Source organism: Beta vulgaris, chromosome 4 (genome assembly GCF_026745355.1).
Source record: "Beta vulgaris subsp. vulgaris cultivar EL10 chromosome 4, EL10.2, whole genome shotgun sequence".
NCBI lineage: Eukaryota > Viridiplantae > Streptophyta > Magnoliopsida > Caryophyllales > Amaranthaceae > Beta > Beta vulgaris.
The window spans coordinates 27766925-27788436 of record NC_079205.1 but is presented as its reverse complement, the minus strand read 5'-3'; the positions used below and the strand labels follow the sequence as shown (position 1 = coordinate 27788436).

At 36.8% G+C, this 21512-nt stretch overlaps 1 protein-coding gene across 1 annotated transcript; it reads left to right on the top strand.

The window, feature by feature from the left end:
* The first annotated feature begins 14446 nt into the window (after positions 1-14446).
* On the top strand, positions 14447-19814 carry LOC104907296 (NAC domain-containing protein 78). Its single transcript, XM_010696211.4, has 6 exons — positions 14447-14862; positions 15209-15486; positions 16813-17004; positions 18457-18903; positions 18983-19109; positions 19239-19814. The coding sequence occupies exons 1-6, from the start codon at positions 14694-14696 to the stop codon at positions 19646-19648; spliced, it is 1623 nt and encodes a 540-aa protein (XP_010694513.1). The 5' UTR covers positions 14447-14693; the 3' UTR covers positions 19649-19814.
* Positions 19815-21512: the final 1698 nt, after the last annotated feature.

The following is a 21512-nucleotide window of genomic DNA, read 5'->3' as shown; positions in this document are numbered from 1 at the left end:
TGTATCTTTCCAGCGTCGATCAACTTTTGGACTTCGCCGTTGATGATTTGGTTTCGCTCGGGCGCAAACTTGGGTCGCTTCTGCTTTGCCGGTTTGTGATCGGAATCGACGTTGAGTTTGTGCGTTATGACCTCGGGGGTTATTCCTGTCATGTCTTCACGGGACCAGGCAAAACAATCTTTATTAGCTTTTAAAAAATCAATTAACGGACCTCGCATTTCTTGCGACAACGTCGCTCCGATTCGAACGACGTGGTCTGGGAGAGACTAAGTTGAGCGGTATTTGGCCCAAATAAAAAAAACGAAGTCGGGTTCCCATCCTTTAATATGGTCGGTTTGTTTTAGAAGATAAACTTCAAATGTTCCCTTCTTGTCGGTTGTTTTATAAAACCCAAATATTAGAAAAACCAAAGAAACCCAAAATGAAACCATCCCCTGTTGTTTTACTCGACGAACCAAAATCCCAAACCCCAGCCATTTTCTCTCTCGGTCTCACCGGAATTTGATTATTCCTCGCCGGCATTTTCTGAGGTTGCCGGAGCTTCGCGGTGCTGCAGTTCCCCCCCTTCGTGCTCTGTTGTGGCTTTATTGTATTGTCGTCGTTGCTGCTTGGCTGTTGTTAGCTCCTGCTCGCTGGATCTCTGTTTTTGCGTGCCGTCGTGGGTCATTTTCAACTTGTCGGAGCATCACGTGGTGGTGCTCGTGTTTCTTTCTCTCTATTCTCGTTCGCTGCTGGGTTGCCGCTGCTCTGCCCTGTTTCTTCTCTCTCCTCTCTGTCCTGCGACCACCGCGGCTGGTGTCGCTGCTGTGGTTGTTTTGCGGCTGCTTTGCGCGTGGAGTTCGTCGGTGCTCCACCGTACCCAAAGCTTCGAAACCGCTCCCTTCATCCCTCTGTTCTTCGCTGCTCTTGTGAGCAGAGGTAAATCGCACCGCCTTTCTTTTAGTTTTTGATTTCTTATTAGAGTTTGCAAATATCAAGTCCTAGTTGTTATTGTTTTTGTTGCAGCGTTGTTGTTATTGTTGTTGTCCTGTTGTGATGTCTCCTTGGTTTGTGAGCTGTTGTGGTGGTTGTTTGTGAGGTTGTTCTTCTGTTGTTGTCGTTGCTACTTTTTGTTGTTGTTCTTATTGTTGGTTGTTGTTGGGGTGGTGATGTTGTAGTGATTGTTATTGCGTTGTTGTGGTCGTGGTACTGTGTTGTTGTTGTTGGTATTGTTCTGTTGTTGTTAGGATTGTTGTAATGATGGTGTTGAGTTGAAGTTGTTGTTTATTGTTGTTGAAGTTGTGGAGTATTTGTGGTGGCTATTTGTGTTGTCGTTGTGCTGTTGTTGGTGTTGTAGTTGTGTTGGTTTATAAAAGAAGAGATGCTGTTGAATTAGTTTGGCAGGAGTTAAGTTTAGTTAGTTCAAATCTATAATTTAGAATTATGATTTGAAGATTATGGAATGAGGATGCTGAAGGTTAATAATTTGTAAATTGGAATTGGTTATGGTTTTAGTATATAGTTGAAATAGTTGTTGATTATTGTTATTGTTATGAGGTGATTATTAGAAGATGAATTTGGAGTGAGGAATCATTCGGGATTATGAAGGAAATTATGATGGTGGAATTGGATTGCGATTCAGGTAACTTTTATGTTCAGTAAAATCATTTACTCATGCCCTTGTGTGTGTGTGAACATTTGTGTTCTGTTTTCGATAAATAAGTTCGTACTATGGCCAAAGTTATGAATGTGATGTTGTGAGTTGATTATGAAATATTATTCGATGAGTATGAATACGAAAACTGTTTTGCTTGCTTAGTTTATGAACTGAAAAGAGTAAGTGGGCAAGGTATGGGTGGAGGAGGGTTACTCTTTTGACCTGGTACAGGTCGGCTACGCTCCATTGCGAACTTTGGGGGTAGTGTTGCTGGACTCCATAGCGCAGCTTGGAGGCAGCAGTTGTCCTTTTGTCCAAAGCTTCTACTTGCCACCGATTTGTTTAAGAGAGTGAGCTATGCTAGCGTCATTACGAAATGAAATTGATTTGAGAAATAAAATGTTTATAACGGGCTGAAGTAAAGGTTACGAGTTTTCCACTCATTTTGGAATTTTGTTTGTTTTGTATTTCTCCCTGAATTTGCAGGTTTGGTGTCAAGAGCTCGGGAATGGAAGTGGAGCAAGAATAGGATTATGTTTTGTAAAAGATTGAGTTTGTATTCTAGTTAGTTGATTAGTAGAACAGTTATTTATTGTTCCTTTGTATATAATATTTGGGAATCTAGTTGAGATAATTGTGTTATTTTAAGGATTTTGTTTTGTGGGCCAATAACCCACAGGTCCAGGATCGATTTTTAGGTTATATTTCCACTGCGAGTTAATATTTAATTCGAGGCTTATTAAGCATTTATTGTGATTAGTGGATCTTAAGTGTATTTACCTAGCAGCTCGGGAAAACGGGCTGTTACAAATGGTATCAGAGCAACCTTGCGACCGTATGCCTAGTTGGCTACTTAGCGAGGGTAAAAGATCTTTGGGATAGTTTGAACTTGATTTGGGATTATTAGTGGTTAAGAATTGGTAATCAGAAACTAGGAATGCTGAAGTTTGAGTATATAAGTGTTTTCGCTTTTGTGTGTGCTATATGAATTCGTTTATGTAAAGGTGTAGTGTCCTGTGTTCGCTATGGTGGTGTATATTTTGAGAAAATTGTTTGATTTGCTTAAGTTAAAGAATTTCAACTGAGATCTCTACGAATGAGATTTCTAGAATCCTATTTTGAAAATTTTGCCCATTTTGTTTTCTTTGCTCCTCGATTTTAATATTGAGTTTATGTTTTGAAGTTTCGAGGACGAAACTTATTTTAAGGGTGGTAGAGTGTAATAGCCCTGTTTTTAAGTATTTAAATATTAATTATATTTATTAAGTTAATTATGTTTCGAAAATTCTTAATTTATTTGAGTTGGAGTATGAATTATTTTATCGTGTTTGTAATATATTTATTTATTTAATTATATGAGATTACTTTTATTATTATTATTGTTATTATTATTATTAAAATTATTTTGGGTTTTATGTGAGACTAAGTTGAGCGGTATTTGGCCCAAATAAAAAAACGAAGTCGGGTTCCCATCCTTTAATATGGTCGGTTTGTTTTAGAAGATAAACTTCAAATGTTCCCTTCTTGTCGGTTGTTTTATAAAACCCAAAGATTTGAAAAACCAAAGAAACCCAAAATGAAACCCTCCCCTGTTGTTTTACTCGACGAACCAAAATCCCAAACCCCAGCCATTTTCTCTCTCGGTCTCACCGGAATTTGATTATTCCTCGCCGGCGTTTTCTGAGGTTGCCGGAGCTTCGCGGTGCTGCAGTTCCCCCCCCCCCTTCGTGCTCTGTTGTGGCTTTATTGTATTGTCGTCGTTGCTGCTCGGCTGTTGTTAGCTCCTGCTCGCTGGAGCTCTGTTTTTGCGCGCCATCGTGGGTCATTTTCAACTTGTCGGAGCAGCACGTGTGTGGTGCTCGTGTTTCTTTCTCTCTCTTCTCGTTCGCTGCTGGGTTGCCGCTGCTCTGCCCTGTTTTTCTCTCTCCTCTCTGTCCTGCGACCACCGCGGCTGGTGTCGCTGCTGTGGTTGTTTTGCTGCTGCTTTGCGCGTGGAGTTCGTCGGTGCTCCACCGTACCCAAAGCTTCGAAACTGCTCCCTTCATCCCTCTGTTCTTCGCTGCTCTTGTGAGCAGAGGTCAATCGCACCGCCTTTCTTTTAGTTTTTGATTTCTTATTAGAGTTTGCAAATATCAAGTCCTAGTTGTTATTGTTTTTGTTGCAGCGTTGTTGTTATTGTTGTTGTCCTGTTGTGATGTCTCCTTGGTTTGTGAGCTGTTGTGGTGGTTGTTTGTGAGGTTGTTCATCTGTTGTTGTTGTTGCTACTTTTTGTTGTTGTTCTTATTGTTGGTTGTTGTTGGGGTGGTGATGTTGTAGTGATTGTTACTGCGTTGTTGTGGTCATAGTAGTGTGTTGTTGTTGTTGGTATTGTTCTGTTGTTGTTAGGATTGTTGTAATGATGGTGTTGAGTTGAAGTTGTTGTTTATTGTTGTTGAAGTTGTGGAGTAGTTGTGGTGGCTATTTGTGTTGTCGTTGTGCTGTTGTTGGTTGTAGTTGTGTTGGTTTATAAAGAAGAGATGTTGTTGAATTAGTTTGGCAGGAGTTAAGTTTAGTTAGTTCAAATCTATAATTTTGAATTATGATTTGAAGATTATGGAATGAGGATGCTGAAGGTTAATAATTTGTAAATTGGAATTGGTTATGGTTTTAGTATATAGTTGAAATAGTTGTTGATTATTGTTATTGTTATGAGGTGATTATTAGAAGATGAATTTGGAGTGAGGAATCATTCGCGATTATGAAGGAAATTATGTTGGTGGAATTGGATTGCAATTCAGGTAACTTTTATATTCAGTAAAATCATTTACTCATGCCCTTGTGTGTGTGTGAACATTTGTGTTCTGTTTTCGATAAATAAGTTCGTACTATGGCCATAGTTATGAATGTGATGTTGTGAGTTGATGATGAAATATTATTCGATGAGTATGAATACGAAAACTGTTTTGCTGGCTTAGTTTATGAACTGAAAATAGTAAGTGGGCAAGGTATGGGTGGAGGAGGGTTACTCTTTTGACCTGGTACAGGTCGGCTACGCTCCATTGCGAACTTTGGGGGTAGTGTTGCTGGACTCCATAGCGCAGCTTGGAGGCAGCAGTTGTCCTTTTGTCCAAAGCTTCTACTTGCCACCGATTTGTTTAAGAGAGTGAGCTATGCCAGCGTCATTACGAAATGAAATTGATTTGAGAAATAAAATGTTTATAACGGGCTGAAGTAAAGGTTACGAGTTTTCCACTCATTTTGAAATTTTGTTTGTTTGTATTTCTCCCTGAATTTGCAGGTTTGGTGTCAAGAGCTCGGGAATGGAAGTGGAGCAAGAATAGGATTATGTTTTGTAAAAGATTGAGTTTGTATTCTAGTTAGTTGATTAGTAGAACAGTTATTTATTGTTCCTTTGTATATAATATTTGGGAATCTAGTTGAGATAATTGTGTTATTTTAAGGATTTTGTTTTGTGGGCCAATAACCCACAGGTCCAGGATCGATTTTTAGGTTATATTTCCGCTGCGAGTTAATATTTAATTCGAGGCTTATTAAGCATTGATTGTGATTAGTGGATCTTAAGTGTATTTACCTAGCAGCTCGGGAAAACGGGCTGTTACAACAACTAAACATCAAAACAACAACACCATATCATCATCATCATCAACAACAACCACAACAACCACCAAGATAACACTTACAACCACTAAGAGTAACACCAACAGTAGCAACAACAACAATAATACAACAAAGACATAGCAATAACTCACAACTGAGCGCAAGAAAATGGGAAAGTACCACAGGTACTTTGCAGAACCGACATCCGACGGTAGAACCACCAACAACAGCACCCGACGAAGGAGAGAGAAGGAACAATGCCGTCAGCAACAACAATTCCGACAGTAGCTACGGCGAGGCACACCGCGCATCAACGGCGAGGGAACGAGCAAGGGAGGCCGACGAGAAGGCACGCGAACAGAGGAGAGAGTGTTTCGAAGAAGGAGAGAGAAACATTGGGCCTCAACAACAGTAGCGACGGGTAGCGGTGGTGTTCGGTGGGGGTGGGAACCGACAACAGCGCTGCGGTGGCTCACGAGCAGCACCGCACACACAACGCAATAGAGGAGAGAGAAAACGCGAGCAAACGGGGGAAAAGGTTCGGCTAGCAACAACTCTGGCAGCATCACCGGCGAGGACACGCCGCAAAATACCGGCGAGGCATGAGGGTGATGTAGCAGTAAGCGAAAGAGAGAGAAACAGAGAGATGGGTTTGGGGTTTCGTGGGTTTTCTCATGGGGGTTGGGGTTTGTTTTCACGGGAAGCAGATAATGACTTGGGTGGGTTTTTGTTCTCACTAAACCGACAAAGGGGAGAAGAATTGAAGGAAAAATTGACTTTGACTTCCTATTTGACCAAATACCGCTCAACTTAGTCGCATATAAGACCCAAAATAATTTTAATATAATAATTTATAAACTTGAGTAAATATATTACAAACACGACAATAATATCAAAACACATTCCACAAACTCAAATAAAATAAAAGTTTTCGGAATATAATTAATTTAATAAATATATTTAACGTTTAAATAAACGCTCTTAAAAACTAGGGCTATTACATTCTACCACCCTTAAAATAAGTTTCGTCCCCGAAACTTACAAATAATTATTTTCATAAAACTAAAATCTCAAGCTCCAAAGACATGAATGGCCAGCCTCCATTCTACCATCATCTTTTGTATCTCTACTTCAACTTGATTCGCGAAATCAAGGAGCAAAGAAAACAAAAGGGGCAAACTTGTTGGCATTGGATTTCAATCATCTCATCGATAGAGATCTCGTTTGAAATTCATTTACTTGAGCAAATCATACAAGTTTTCTCGAAATACACACTTTTAAGTAAAATAATATCATGAACAATCAAGTCATTACAAGATAATAATATACACAATAGCAAATATACACATACGTAATACTCATTTAAATAAATGGATTCATATAGTACACGCGTAAGCGCAAACACTCATACGGCTTGATTCATTTATACCTAACTCTTTAGTCAATTCATTAGACCTATATTCAACCCCTACACTATGATGTGGAGATCACAGTGTATCCAAAAACTACTCAAGCTCTGATACCACTTGTAACAGCCCGAATTTCCTGACCAGCTTACAAAGGATTAAGCACAGCGAAAGAGACTCTAGTCGAGGTAACTCGGACTATTACCATCACACTCACCGAACTATATCGGAGAGTGTGGAACTCAATTTCCAGCTCTATTCAAATAAATTAACTATTATAACTACGCTCTGATTCTCAGACTTTCTTCTCATAAAAATCTACAGAAAATCCGGCAGAGTTTCCTTTGAAAATAAGACAACGCTAAAGCGAGAAATAATATGAACCCAATTTCAATTTATAAAATATTTCCAAATCCCAAAGCTCAACAACCTCAACACTTTCGCGGAGCAACAACCGATAGAGAATCAGGAGCACTAACTAGCGACTCTTAAATGTAGAAATAGATTATAGAAAATAAACAACTAACTATTACAAAGTCAAGCGTCCTCACTTCGATAACAACTATAATACTGCTCCAACTTGTATTAGCTTCAACTTGCAAAAGGATAACTCACGGCTTCAACCTGAAACATTTAAGATACTGCCACCCACCAAGTGACAGGCCACAGAAATGACAAAACAACTATACACATCAGCAAAGCTGAGTACTAACCCGTAAACAAGAGTAACACATGCTTTGGTGGTTTTACTTGAAAACGACTCTCACACAATCAACATAAGTTCAACAATCACACTAATCATAGCATACTTAGCAGCAATATTATTGTTGAACATACATATTACATTTCCAAATTCCACGTTCCATAATATATTATCAATTACATAGTAACAAACACAATAAGTGACTCTCAAAATGACATGTTTCTATATTCTCATTTAATCAACCTTTCAACTCAGATACTATATTTTCACAAAATCAGATCGTTTGGCATGAACGCGAGTGGAGAGGGGTACCACGCAGTACCAGCTGTCTCCAAACTATTGAGGGTCGTCACCCAGCCTTTTATTATTATGCTTGCAAGACTTACCCGGACATGTCTTATAACGCCAGGAATTAGCCCATCCTGGAAGGCAACAACTAGGGACTCTACCTGCCCTAACTCGGGTTGCCTGGTCATGCCTCACTTTCATATTTATAAAATAAGATATTTAATGATTTACACTTTAGTCCTCAATACTCATAACATAACACCATATTCGACCTTATCTGGTCTTAACTCATATCTGAATCATTTCCTCATTATCATACCAAATCATATTTTAAGAAACATAGTATTTTTGAAAAACTCCAATGTGAACAAAAAGAATATTTTATAATAATCCAATACAATTCACAACTAACTCATAGAGATGACTATAATCATGGGCATTACTATAAACGATATATGATATCTAATATTCATATAACGCACACAGTAGCATTTAAATATATATTGCTGAACATAAAGGTTACATCCACTCTATAACAATTATGCGAAACCTCCAAGGCTCCAACCATCATGACTTGATTTCCCATGTCATCTTGAATTATATACGTCTACATAGCCATCCTCCAACAATCACCTCAAAATAACATTGATAATCAATAACCAAAATTAGACTAATCTAAACTGTAAAAACGTAATCGTAACTGATTCCTAATTCACACATTATCAACCTTTAACATTCTAATTTCCTTAATCCTTAATTAACATCTATAACTTCGATGATATGAGCTACATCGACTTGCATCCCAATTCATAATCACAATTCTAAATTATATAACTAAACAAACTAAACATAACTCGCAACCTTACCTAAATAAAGAACATAATTTGGCTACCAACAAATATATTGGAAATATAAAGCTAACTTGACACATAAATAAACCTCAATAAACTGATTTCTATCTTGCATTCAAATCCTTAACCAATCGAATAACAATTCCAACATTATAATCTCATTCATAATTCCCAATGATACTCCATCCAGAATCATCCTCCAATAATCAAGACTATTAAAGTAATTAGCAACTTGTATCCAACCTAGTCATTTCCCCCGTAGATAACCATAATCGTCTAACATATAACTCTTATAAATACATATTTGAAATCGATACATATATGCTTTTCAAATTCCAATTATCAACATAAACACAACTGGTAGTAATTAATCATGTCAACAAATCCCACAACAATATTACTAAGTCTCTCAGTTAGAATTAACTAACGAGAGTTAACCAAAAACACACAACTCAAGTTTCATCGATCATAGGTTAATTATAAGTAACTAAATATGATCGAAGTTGAGTTCTTATTAACACAATTAGTAATAAAAACAAGTACAGATCATACTCATGGTCATACATAGCGAGTTTATCTCATTAAAACAATTCCATTATCTAAGTGGGACTTCTTCAAAGTAAATCTTAACTTACTTTGATTTATGTAGTTAAACACACACACTAATTCGCTTTAGTGAATCACTAGTCAAATGAGCCGACTTTATTATCTTATTCTGTTTATAGTTATCAAACTAAAATACTTTATTAACCACATCTTCATTAATCGAATCCATAGTTAATGAAACTAACTCAAGTACTCTTGACATTACTAATAAGGACTAATTAATTCTCTTTCTAACTTAATATGAGAAAACTAATTAAATTAACTCAATCAACTTTCTTAACTAAGACTGTCTCACGAGTCTAATTACAAATCTTTGATAAGGAGACAATAACACTAATATATTCAACTACACTAACAAATTCCATTAGTCGGATTAAGTTCAGGTTATAAAGAGTCAATCAAACTAACTTACTCATTTAGTACTCCCCAATATAACTAGGATAATGATTAGTGGTAAAATTATTTAACAAAAATAGCTTGGAACTTATAACGTCATTTCCTAGAAGGTGGGGAAAGTTAGTTTACTTCTTGCTCTAAACTAGGTGTATTGGTGTTTGTAATTCTTTTTTTTGGTTATCAATAACAATTTTGAATTTCCAAAAAAAAAAAAAACTCAACTGCAAACCACATACGTAAATGAAACACCCACCTAACATGGCTTCTCTTTACTCATTTCAAGAAGAATTGAATTAAAAGAACTATTTGTAGGCAAAATTGATCTAATTTACTAAGGCTACAAAACCCAATGATACCATAAACTGATTTTATACTCCAAAGAATCAAATTAGTACTTAGGTACTCTTAGAATTGACAACAACAACAACACAACAACAGTACACAACTAAACATCAAAACAACAACACCATATCATCATCATCATCATCAACAACCACAACAACCACCAAGATAACACTTACAACCACTAAGAGTAACACCAACAGTAGCAACAACAACAATAATACAACAACAAAGACATAGCAATAACTCACAACTGAGCACAAGAAAATGGGAAAGTACCTCAGGTACTTTGCAGAACCGACATCCGACGGTAGAACCACCAACAACAGCACCCGACGAAGGAGAGAGAAGGAACAATGCCGTCAGCAACAACAATTCCGACAGTAGCTACGGCGAGGCACACCGCGCATCAACGACGAGGGAACGAGCAGGGGAGACCGACGAGAAGGCACACGAACAGAGGAGAAAGTGTTTCGAAGGAGGAGAAAGAAACATTGGGCCTCAACAACAGCAGCGACGGGTAGCGGTGGTGTTCGGTGGGGGTGGGAACCGACAACAGCGCTGCGGTGGCTCGCGAGCAGCACCGCACACACAACGCAATAGAGGAGAGAGAAAACGCGAGCAAACGGGGGAAAAGGTTCGGCCAGCAACAACTCTGGCAGCATCACCGGCGAGGACACGCCGCAAAATACCGGCGAGGCATGAGGGTGATGTAGTAGTAAGCGAAAGAGAGAGAAACAGAGAGATGGGTTTGGGGTTTCGTGGGTTTTCGCATGGGGGTTGGGGTTTGTTTTCATGGGAAGCAGATAATGACTTGGGTGGGTTTTTGTTCTCACTAAACCGACAAAGGGGAGAAGAATTGAAGGAAAAATTGACTTTGACTTCCTATTTGACCAAATACCGCTCAACTTAGTCGCATATAAGACCCAAAATAATTTTAATATAATAATTTTATAAACTTGAGTAAATATATTTCAAACACAACAATAATATAAAACACATTCCACAAACTCAAATAAAATAAAAGTTTTCGGAATATAATTAATTTAATAAATATATTTAACGTTTAAATAAACACTCTTAAAAACTAGGGCTATTACAGCTGGGACATGAGCTTCATCAGGCGACTATTTTGCCTCTCGATCAAGATCATCCGCTTTGCCATGGGATCTGCTTCTCTATCGCCAGGAGTCTTTTCTGCGTCGTTCAAAGGGTCTTCTTCCTCGAACTCTGCTTCATCTTCGGATTTGGCACTATCTGAATCAGTGTAATTCTGCATGAAGGGGATGTCGTCCATATTCGCATGACGCTTGCTCTTGGATGCTTTTGATGATGCTAACTCCTCTTACAGCTTTTGAATTTTTTTCTTGGGACGAAGAGAAGACATAGGATAGACGCTCATTAGCCCTCTTCATTTCGATCATCTCTGCTTTCATTTGGTCATAGAGCTTTTGCATCTCGTCGAGACTTGGTGTTTCAGCCTTTGATGGATTTGAAAAAATAGTTAATCTGGTTATGCCCCACGGTGGGTGCCAAACTGTTTATGCTAAAATTTGCCTTTTACGGCAGAATTAAAGTTAGGGACGATTTAACTAGATATTGGATTTTATGATGCAAGGAATGAATGCAAAGGGGGATTCAAGGGATTAACACGCAGAAATGATGACGCAGAAAACCCCAATGAAGGTGGGTGAAAACCGCGGGTGGAGATAGTTCCACCAATCTACTATCAGAGATTTGTTGCTCCAGATGAACAACAATCTTTACAGCTTAAGCTTTGTGATCTAAGTACAAATGTTGGTTGTAAATCAGAATAATGAATAGCTCTTTTTTGTATGCTTTTTGTATCAATAACGTCGTCTCTTTCTCCCTGGCTTTTTTGTGCTTAAATACTCTCTCACTAAGCTAGAAATTTACTAACGGAAATTCTCCCTAATTATAGGAGATTCTCCTTGCTATACTCAACCAACATTATCCGCCTACTAACATTGTGCAACTGATTTTCCTCTACAGCCTTGTTAATCAAATCGTGATTAAATCATAAACCTTCTTTCTCGGACTAGCAGTTGCCAGACTGGTTGACTTAGTCTCCGCATTTTATTTTTGCAGCTAGCCTTACGTCTAAAAGTCAAAGTCATTACGTCGCTATGTCAATGTCAACATGTAAAAATCAGCCATACTCCCGAAATATGGAAGGAAAGTCATAGGATTCTTCATAGAAGATACCAGAGAGTTGATTGCAACCATAGAATCAGGATTGCTTGCAAGAAAGCTCATAACAATTATGAAACTGCATAGATATAGGTTATAATGTTTACGGAAACAAGAAGGCTCATAACAATTATGCAACTGCATAGATATAGGTTATGATGTTTTCAAAAGCAGTATATGCTATTTGGATTAAGGGGAATAGCAAGATGTTCTCCAACAATCTTCTTCCTTAATTCTTTACAGCAAGTTAAAGATATTGTATTAAAAGTAGCTTGTCGTATAGAGCCTGAGATCATATGTTTACTTGTTAGTTAAGGTCTTTGTATTAATAGCTTGAGTCGTTGTGGCTTCAAATGTCAGTGATGAAGCAAGACAAATAGGGTGTAATAACATTCAAACTTCTTAATAATAAGAGGGGATATACGGTCTTCTTGTAAGCCTTGTAACATTAACTCTGAAGTTTGTGTGTCTTGATGAGAGCCTAGACGAGTCTCGTGTGTGATAATCTAATCTGATTCAAGGATCTAGTTCCCTTCCAACCAAGTCAAAGAGTATGGTTCAAAACCTTCCCACTTTTGTGTTCAGCTTGTCTGTATATGACTTGACCTAAAATTTAACCTATTGAAATGACCTGAACCAAGTCAACCTAACAAGTTTAAACCTGAGTAACTAGTAACACTAATTGAACTGTATTGGATCAAATAATATACTCCCCACGATTTTTATTAGTCTATCTACTTTCCTTTTTGGGTTGTCATGTATTGGTTTACCACTCTTCTTTTCTTACTTTTGGATTGGTCGTAACAATTCTATATTATTATCTTTACCTTCCCCACTTAACTTATTCTGAGCCACAACATTAACTTTCATACATTATGCAACAAATCAATACTTTTCCCTTCAATGACCCACACTTCTATTGATCTTAAAACTTTGTGCATGTAAAAATGGATAAACTAATAAATATTGGAGCAATATATTAAGCGTGTAAAACTTTTGGATTGGGTTTTGTTCAGGAACAGTAAGTTAGGTTATGTTTAGTTCATCTTAATTTTACTTATTTCAAATCAACTCAGAAAAATAAGCTCAGATATATCTGATAAGTTTAGATCAGATCAGATAAATTCATATCAGATCACATCAGACAGTTTAGATCATGCTTATATTCACAATTTATTATTATTGTTGTTGCTATTATTATTATCATTAGTCTGATTATTATTATTATTACTATTAATGTTATTATGATTATCTCTATTATATAAGCCAAGGGAGGAGGTGTGGTGTCCTCTTTTGAAGTGACTAAAATACCCTAAATGATCTAATTAATGGAATGAAAAAAATTACAAAAGCAAATCATTTAAAAATTCTCATTCCAACTTGCCATTTAAAACAAGTTTAAAATGGTATATGCATCAAATACTTCAATCAAAAATTAAATGGACAAAAATTTATACCTTATAAAAAAAAGATGGCATACATAACGTGCATATGAAAAGTCTGAACATTCACTACCTTTGATACTCTTTAATTTAGTTAAACCAACTTATTATTTTTGTTCTTTCTGTTCAATATTCATTCACAAAAAATTAATGTTAACAATCACTCACAACCTTTTTATTTTTTTACATTAGCGAATTAATATATCTAAATTCATCTAACTGTTGAATTTTTCACATTTAAGTTTAATCATAAATAAAGTACGAATGGAGTATCTAGAGAATAACAAATTTTGAAATTAACGCACGCATCGCGTGCATATGAAGGCTAGTTGTAATTATGGTTAATGTTGTTGTTGTTCTTGTTATTATTATTGTTAGTAGTACTAGTAGTAGTATTAATAATTTTTCTTATTATCATTATTATTGTTACTATTAAAAGTTGTGATAGTAATAAAACAATAATAATCGTAATATTACTAATGAGATACAAAGTGATAATAACATTAAGAATAATATATTTTATAAAAAATAAGTTCAAATCAGATCAAATTATATAGGAAAATGATTTCAAATCTGATTAAATAAGTAACAATAAGTAAACTAAATATAATTTTATTTTGAATGGACCCTTATTTGAAACTTATTTTCACTTCAATTTTATTTTCCTTTACTAATTTTTTTTTCAGTTTAATTCAATTTCAATTCTCCCATTTCGAAATAACGGGGCCTTACGCCCTTACCCCTCTTCCATTTTTTTAATTTTGATAGTATAGATTGCCGTGTCATAGTCAATGTGACCTATTCCCTGACGTTCAGTAATTGAGTAACCAGTCCGACTAATATTCTCCACGTCAAGTTTTACTTTTCTTTTATTTTTGTCCAGCCTCAATGTGAAGCTTAATGCTTAAGAAAATAAAAAGTAGGAAATAAAATACTAATATAGATATAAAAAAATATAAATGAGAACGCACACTAAATTAGATTGCCAAACATTCTCCCTTACGATGGCACGTAACTTCGTTCGACCCTCCGACATCGACTGAGCGAAAAACCCTAATCCCCAAATCCCTAAATCTGATCCATTTTTCTCTCTTTCTTCAATAACTCCAGAATTCTTTACAATATATTCACCAATTAATCGGAATAATTTTCATCTTTTAATTTGTTGCTTTCTGCTCAACAAATTTTCCTAAATTCAATCGAATTTTTGATTTGATGGGACGAAACTCTTCTTCAACTTCACTTGCGCCGGGTTTTCGATTTCACCCGACAGATGAAGAACTCGTTTGGTATTATCTCAGACGTAAGGTTTCCGGGAAGCCCTTTCGCGTCGACGCCATCTCCGAGATCGATATCTACAAAGTGGAACCTTCAGACCTTCCAGGTTTGGCATATTCGGCTGTACTCGCTTCGCTCCTTCTGTTTGGAGTCGAGTTCGTTAACTTTGACTATTATTTCTCATTGGTAGATCAGTATATGTGGGATTTGTTAGATTTGTCGTGAGTATTTTTAAATTATTGACATTTTATAATCTTTAACTTGTATATAATGGTCAAACGTGTGTTTTGGTAACCGTCAAAAAACAAATGGAGCAAACAATTAGGAGTAGAGGAAGTATTTAAATAAAATTTGCTTTTGTTGAAAGGGGGAAACTTTTTTTGTTTGTCTAAATATGGATATCTTGATGTTTCTATGAATGTTATGAGGTTTTATTGATTGATTTAATTTAGGTATGTCAAAGCTGAAGACTAGAGACCTAGAGTGGTATTTCTTTAGTGCCCTGGATAGGAAATATGGCAATGGATCAAGGACTAACCGAGCCACTAATGAGGGATATTGGAAAACGACTGGGAAGGATAGGCCAGTTTACCATAGGTCTCTGGTTGTTGGGATGAAAAAAACTTTGGTTTACCATAGGGGCAGAGCCCCACGAGGCGAGCGGACCAACTGGGTAATGCATGAATACAAACTCAGTGACGAGGTGCTGGACAAGGCTGGTTATTTTCCGGTAAGGATATATGTTTGCATCCACTAGACTTGTAGATTGGTTTGTCTTTTTCGGGAACTCTTAGGCTCCATTTGTTTTAGAGGACTATTTCCCCCATTTTCCTGTTTATTTGGACAATGAATTTAAGAAGGAAGACTATGGTGGAAAAAAGGTTTTAATTCCTTTGTAAATATTTTTGAATTTGATGGAAAACCATTTTCCTCCAAAATTTGAAAGAAAACCTTGCCTCCGGTCTTCGAGTCCCAATATCGTCATTTTCCCCTTTTTAGCTTAATAATTTTCCATCAAACCAGATAAAGAAATACTAATACTTCCTCCGTTTTTTATTAATTGTTACACTTTCCTAAAACGGTATGTTTCAAATTAGATGTTACACTTTTTATTTTTTCCTAAATTAGTAAGTTTTGCCTTGTATAATGACAAACTTACCCTTATAACAATTAATCAAAATTAAACCTATTTAATTTAACTAAATTTAACCTAAATTAACAATTAACAATTAACCACCCTCCCTCTTCCACCCACCCTAGCGGTCCAATCGCCTCCCCACCACTGCAGCAGCCCCTCTCCTCACCACTGCACCCCACCCAACCCCACTACAACCGTCGGAAACCCCAATCACCCACCAAAAACCCCACCCCACCCACCGAAAACCTCACCCCATGTGCCGAAAACCCCACCCTAGCCTCGAAAACACCACCCATACCGCCGAAAACCCCACCCGACACCTCGAAAACTCCACCCCACCCGCCGAAAACCCAGTTGCGGGAGAAGGGGTGAGGGGTTGCTCGTTTAGCAGGGGAAGGGGAGGGAGAGGGTGTCGATGGTCGATTTGGTGGCAGCGGTGGTCGCAGCGGTGGCGCACTGGTGTGGCCCACTGGTGGTGGTGGCTTACTGGTGTTCCCCACTCCCTCTAATCCCCATCCTTAGTTTCTCTTAATCCCTCTCTAAAATTTTGCCTAGGTAACCGAACTTTTCAAAAGTGTAACATCTAAAAAAACGGAGGAAGTACTTCTTTTGTTATGTTTTAAATGAAACATAAGGGATTGGTATGGGGATTCATGAGAGAAGAGAGATAGAGAAAAAGAAAAAGAGAGACCCATGTGATGATGAGAGAGATAGTGAAGTAAAATCAAATAAAGTAATGTTTTATTTATTTTGATATGGCCTAAAATGATAAGTGTTTCATTCGGTTTAGACCGGAGGAAGTATTTAATTGCGTTTTCCACTGGAAAATTTTCCATGAACAATCATTTTCTATCAAAACCAAACACACCCTTAATGGGATATAAATGAGTATAGTGGTACTAATATGGTGTCTACCAGGACGGATTCGTTTTGTGTAGAGTGTTTCAGAAAAGTGGGACTGGACCGAAGAATGGTGAGCAATATGGAGCACCCCTTGTAGAGGAGGAGTGGGAAGATGACAATTCAAGAGCTCTGATGCCGACCGAGGTATCTTTTGAAGATCCCTATGTTGATGATGATGCATACATTGAACAGAATGATCTGGACCAGGTTTGTGAGCCATCTCCTTTATTTACTTTATGGTATTACAATTCACTGAGAATGTGTAAGAACCTCCAAGGTTCCGCAGAATAGTGCTTTTTGATGCCTTAACAATACCATTTGATAATCCTGGTTTCTGTTTTTGGGTGTTTGAAGGGATTTCCTAGTCACCTGGTAGTGCCTTTCTTGCTTCTCTTATACTGTATGTTTTTGTTAAAATGGGCAACTATTATGAAGCTTCAAGCTGAGTTATTTTTCACATTTGACATGGGATAGATGATATTGGTGAGGAAGGTCAAATTTTTTTTAACCTTTTGCAGTGCGCTTACGTGAAATTGACTTTTAAGTGCTGAATTTCCTCATTTTGTCCTTTGAGAATGGGGAGTGTATGGTAATTTTGGGGTGCTTCTCTAAACATGGTAGTGCCTATTTGACAACTGTTTCTAGTGCTGGAGTGGCAATTGACCATCATGTTACTCTTCTTATTAGTTGTTGTAATATTGTTGTTGAGAATTTATGTGGTATACCTTTCTTTGCTTTATTCCATTGTAGGAATTTGAGGTTAATGTAGTGCAGGCAAAGGTCAGTTTCTCTTTTGTTTGACAACTGAAGTTGACTATAGTTGGTTTTCTGCCATGTCAGTGTGGCTGTTTCTAATGTTGTTCACTTCTGTTTTGCATAAAAGAATTGTTATGGTCGCAATTATATCTATTGTATAAAATAGGAATAAAGATCTAACGAATGGTCGGTCATTTTCTTTTACGGTTTTTTCACCATATACTCTCGAGATAGTTATTTTTTGCACTATATACCCCTGCAAGTATCAGAATTCACCATATACCTCCCAATTTTTATAGAATCCACATGATTCCCCTAATCATTAACGGCCGTTAACTCCGTCAGTCATTAAGCCTTCATCGACCTAATTAACCCTCTAACCCTTAATTACCCCTATCTTAACAAGTGGGTTTCAAGATGTTACAAAATCTGGTGAACTGTCCGAAGATTGGAGCAAGAGTGCCGGAATTTTGGCCGGATAGGGTAGAGAAGGTTGCCATGGTGTGCAGGTGGTCGTGGTGCGCAGTGTAGTGGCGGGCTGTGGTGGTTGTGTAGGGGGAGGGATTGGGTGGAGGGAGAAAGGAGGAAGAGAAGAGGGTCAAATAGGTTAATTAGAGGCTAATGGGAAATAGGAACGAATTAGAGGTTAATGACTAACAGAATTAGCGGCCATTAGTCACTAAGAGAATTCTAATGTATTTTCAAGTAATCGAGGGGTATATAGTGAATTCGGAAAAATGCAGGGGTATATGGTGCAAAAAAAAAAAATTGTCGAGGGTGTATGGTGAAAAAAACGTTTTTCTAACTTCTCTTTATTTTTTGAGAATATATTTTAAGTGCTCTCTTCTTGTGTTACCATTCCTGTATGACATTTGGAAGAGTATATATTGTTGTTCTCCACAGGTTCTTGACTATCAACTTGCAGAGAACGTTCCATATCCTGTTACGATTGATGATCTCCACGATATTGCTGGTATTGATGAGTCTGTAGTAGGAGAGTCTGAAGACAAGTGTAGTTTGCAAGCTTTGGATGGTCAGCAGTTCTATGATCTTGTGCATGGTGAGAGCAGTGCATGTGTTGTGAAGAATGAGCATATGGCTCAACCAAATGACATGAACAATGAGGCTCCTATTGATTTGCTTGATGAACTATTATCGGGCAACGTGCCCCCTGAGGATGGTTTATTCCTTGATACTGTTGACTTTCTGGGACCGGCTCAAGAGCCCCACGATTTTGACCTTCTTGGCTCGTATCTGGACGATGATATTGATATTGGACCTTACCTGAATTTTGATTCTCCTCTTGAAGTGACGGATAATGATGCTGATCAAGTTTTCTCCACCAAGCAGGTAACAATGTTACTCACAATTGTTTTTTTATTACAAATAGATTATTATCTGCAGCTTGTAATAGAATATTGTTCTACAGCATGTGATTGATGCAACTTGGCAAATACCTTCAGCAAGTCAGCAACTACCAGAAACTGGTAATGATGGTATTGCATCATCTTCCGAGCAAGTCAAGGAATTGTCAAAGGCTAAGCCATCTGAAACTGGTGCGGACACCCGGATCTTGCCTTTGATTGTGATCATTCATTTTTGCACTTGTCTTTCTTGAATTTTTTATATGATTGTCCCTCTTTTTTTTTTTTTTTTTTTTTTTTTTTGTAAATGTTACGATGCAGATGTCCAATACCCTGTCATGAATCAAGCAAGCCGTTTCTTGGGAAACATCCCTGCTCCTCCAGCATTTGCTTCAGAATTGCCTTCCAAGGACATGGCTGCACGTTTGAGTGCTGCTGTGCAGTCCTCTACCTCTGTTCATGTAACTGCTAATATGATCAGAATCAGGGACATGCCTATCGGGGTCAGCGGAAGTGGACTTCATTGGTCGTTTGATAAGACTGGAAATGTCAATGTTCTCCTGTCCTTTGATCTCCCTGAGGCTGTTAGCCCCGTGGGACTTGAATCCTTCACTAGCTTGTTGTCTAGCAAGATGTCTACAGCTGCTTCTCGGGGATGGTTATGCTTTATGTTCTGTATAGCCTTTGCTGCTATTAGTATCAAAGTCGGGACATGCATCTACGCCAAGTGACACTGATTTACTAGGAAGAATCAGAAAACAAAAAGAGCTCGTCTTTGTTATTTATTTCAGTAACTGAGATACCCTTCATTAGGCTTTGTCTTACTGCCCTAACCTAAAGACTAATGTACGATTGGTTCTTAATACACTTGTTTGGCAAGTTGTTCAGTTTGATTTAGTTTCTTGGTCAAATTGCTAGTCATACGGAAACATAGGTTAGAGAAATGCGTGTGGTATTCCATCCTTGGTGATTTTTTTGACGAAAAACTAAAAAGTCGAAATAGTGGTCAAATATTGAATGAATTCGCGCAAACAAGTCATGAACGAGTGTACAAAGGATTTTGTGGGGGAACCAACTACCAAGGGTGAGTTTGAGCTGTAGAGCGTTTTTTTTTTGGGTTCTAGTATGGTAGGAGTATAGAAGTTGAAGTTTGGCATAGTACTCGTGTAAGGCAAAACGACCAAATCTCAATGAAAACGAACGCAAGTTGGGTTTACTAAGTACTACCTCTGTTCTTTTCTATTGTGATAATGGAGTTTTCACACTTGTTAATGTACAACCTTAACTATTAACATTTTTAATTATTTTTTAGTAAGAATTATATAAATTTGATATTATAAAAGTATAAATTGAGACGAACCTAATAAGATTTTACATGATTACATTTTTCTTTACGTAAAAATTACCAGAGATAGTAAAAGTAGGGGTAGTTCTTAACCCATGCAAACAAGGACGACTGCATAGGGCCCCAACAAATAGGGGCTCCAAATATATTTTATCTTATTGATTGTACAAATGACAAAAGGAAAGGATGTGGAGCAGTGGTAGTACCGTGTGTATTACCATCAGGTACGCAGTTCGAAATCGCTTAGCCGTTGAAAATTTTCTTGCTCAGTTTTTGGAAATTGAAAAGCTATCCCTACCAGCTGTAGCTACACGTATCCTTGATGTTTGTTCACCTTTTTTTTTTCTTTCTTTCTTTTATTTTTGTGAGTACAACTGTAAGTTGTTCATACTCTTAGGGCGTGTTCTTTTCAACTTAAAAAAATAAGTTTCAGGTCCAATAAGTTCAAATAAGTTGCAATCAGGTCTAATAAGGTCCAATAAGTTCTAATAAGGTCCAATAAGTTCTAATCAGGTGCAATAAGTTTCAATCAGGTCTAATCAGGTCCAATAAGGTCCAAATAATCAATGTTCAATAAACATTTGTATTATTGTCCATTATTTTATTATTCATATCACTATTAACTTATTATATTATTATTAGAATATTAATCAAAGTACCACAATGATTATATAGTATTATACTTGTATTATTGTCTATTATTTTATTAAATATTTGTATTATTGTCTATTACTTTATTATTCATATTACTATTAGTTGATTATGTTATTATTAGAATTTTTTTATTAAAGTACCACAATGTATACTATTATACTTGTATTATTCTCTATTATTTGATTATTCATATTACTATTAGTTGATTATATTATTATTAAAAAATATTAAATTATGTATGCATATATGCAAATATATATAGGCAAATATATAAATAGTAAAAAAAAATTGTTAAATTATTTATCATAAGAGAAAATTAATAATAATTATTTTTTTAAAGGACGAATTTTAATAATTATTACATCATAATAAATTTTGAGGGGTAGTATTTATGTTATTACTCATCAATCTTTTTTGTCTAATAAGGTCAAATAAGTTTGAATCAGGTCCAATAAGGTCTAATAAGTTTCAATCATGGCCAACAAGGTCTAATAAGTTTCAATCAGGTCCAATAAGTTCCAATCAGGTTCAATAAGGTCCAATAAGTTGAATCAGGTCCAATCAGGTTAAATAAGTTCCAAACAGTTCAGTTCAGG

Excerpts from the sequence above, each read along its gene's own strand:
- LOC104907296 (XM_010696211.4), top strand. The coding sequence starts at position 14,694 with ATGGGACGAAACTCTTCTTCAACTTCACTTGCGCCGGGTTTTCGATTT. Across the intron at positions 15,487-16,812 it reads ACAAGGCTGGTTATTTTCCG|GACGGATTCGTTTTGTGTAG; the intron begins GTAAGGATATAT and ends GGTGTCTACCAG. Across the intron at positions 18,904-18,982 it reads AAGTTTTCTCCACCAAGCAG|CATGTGATTGATGCAACTTG; the intron begins GTAACAATGTTA and ends ATTGTTCTACAG.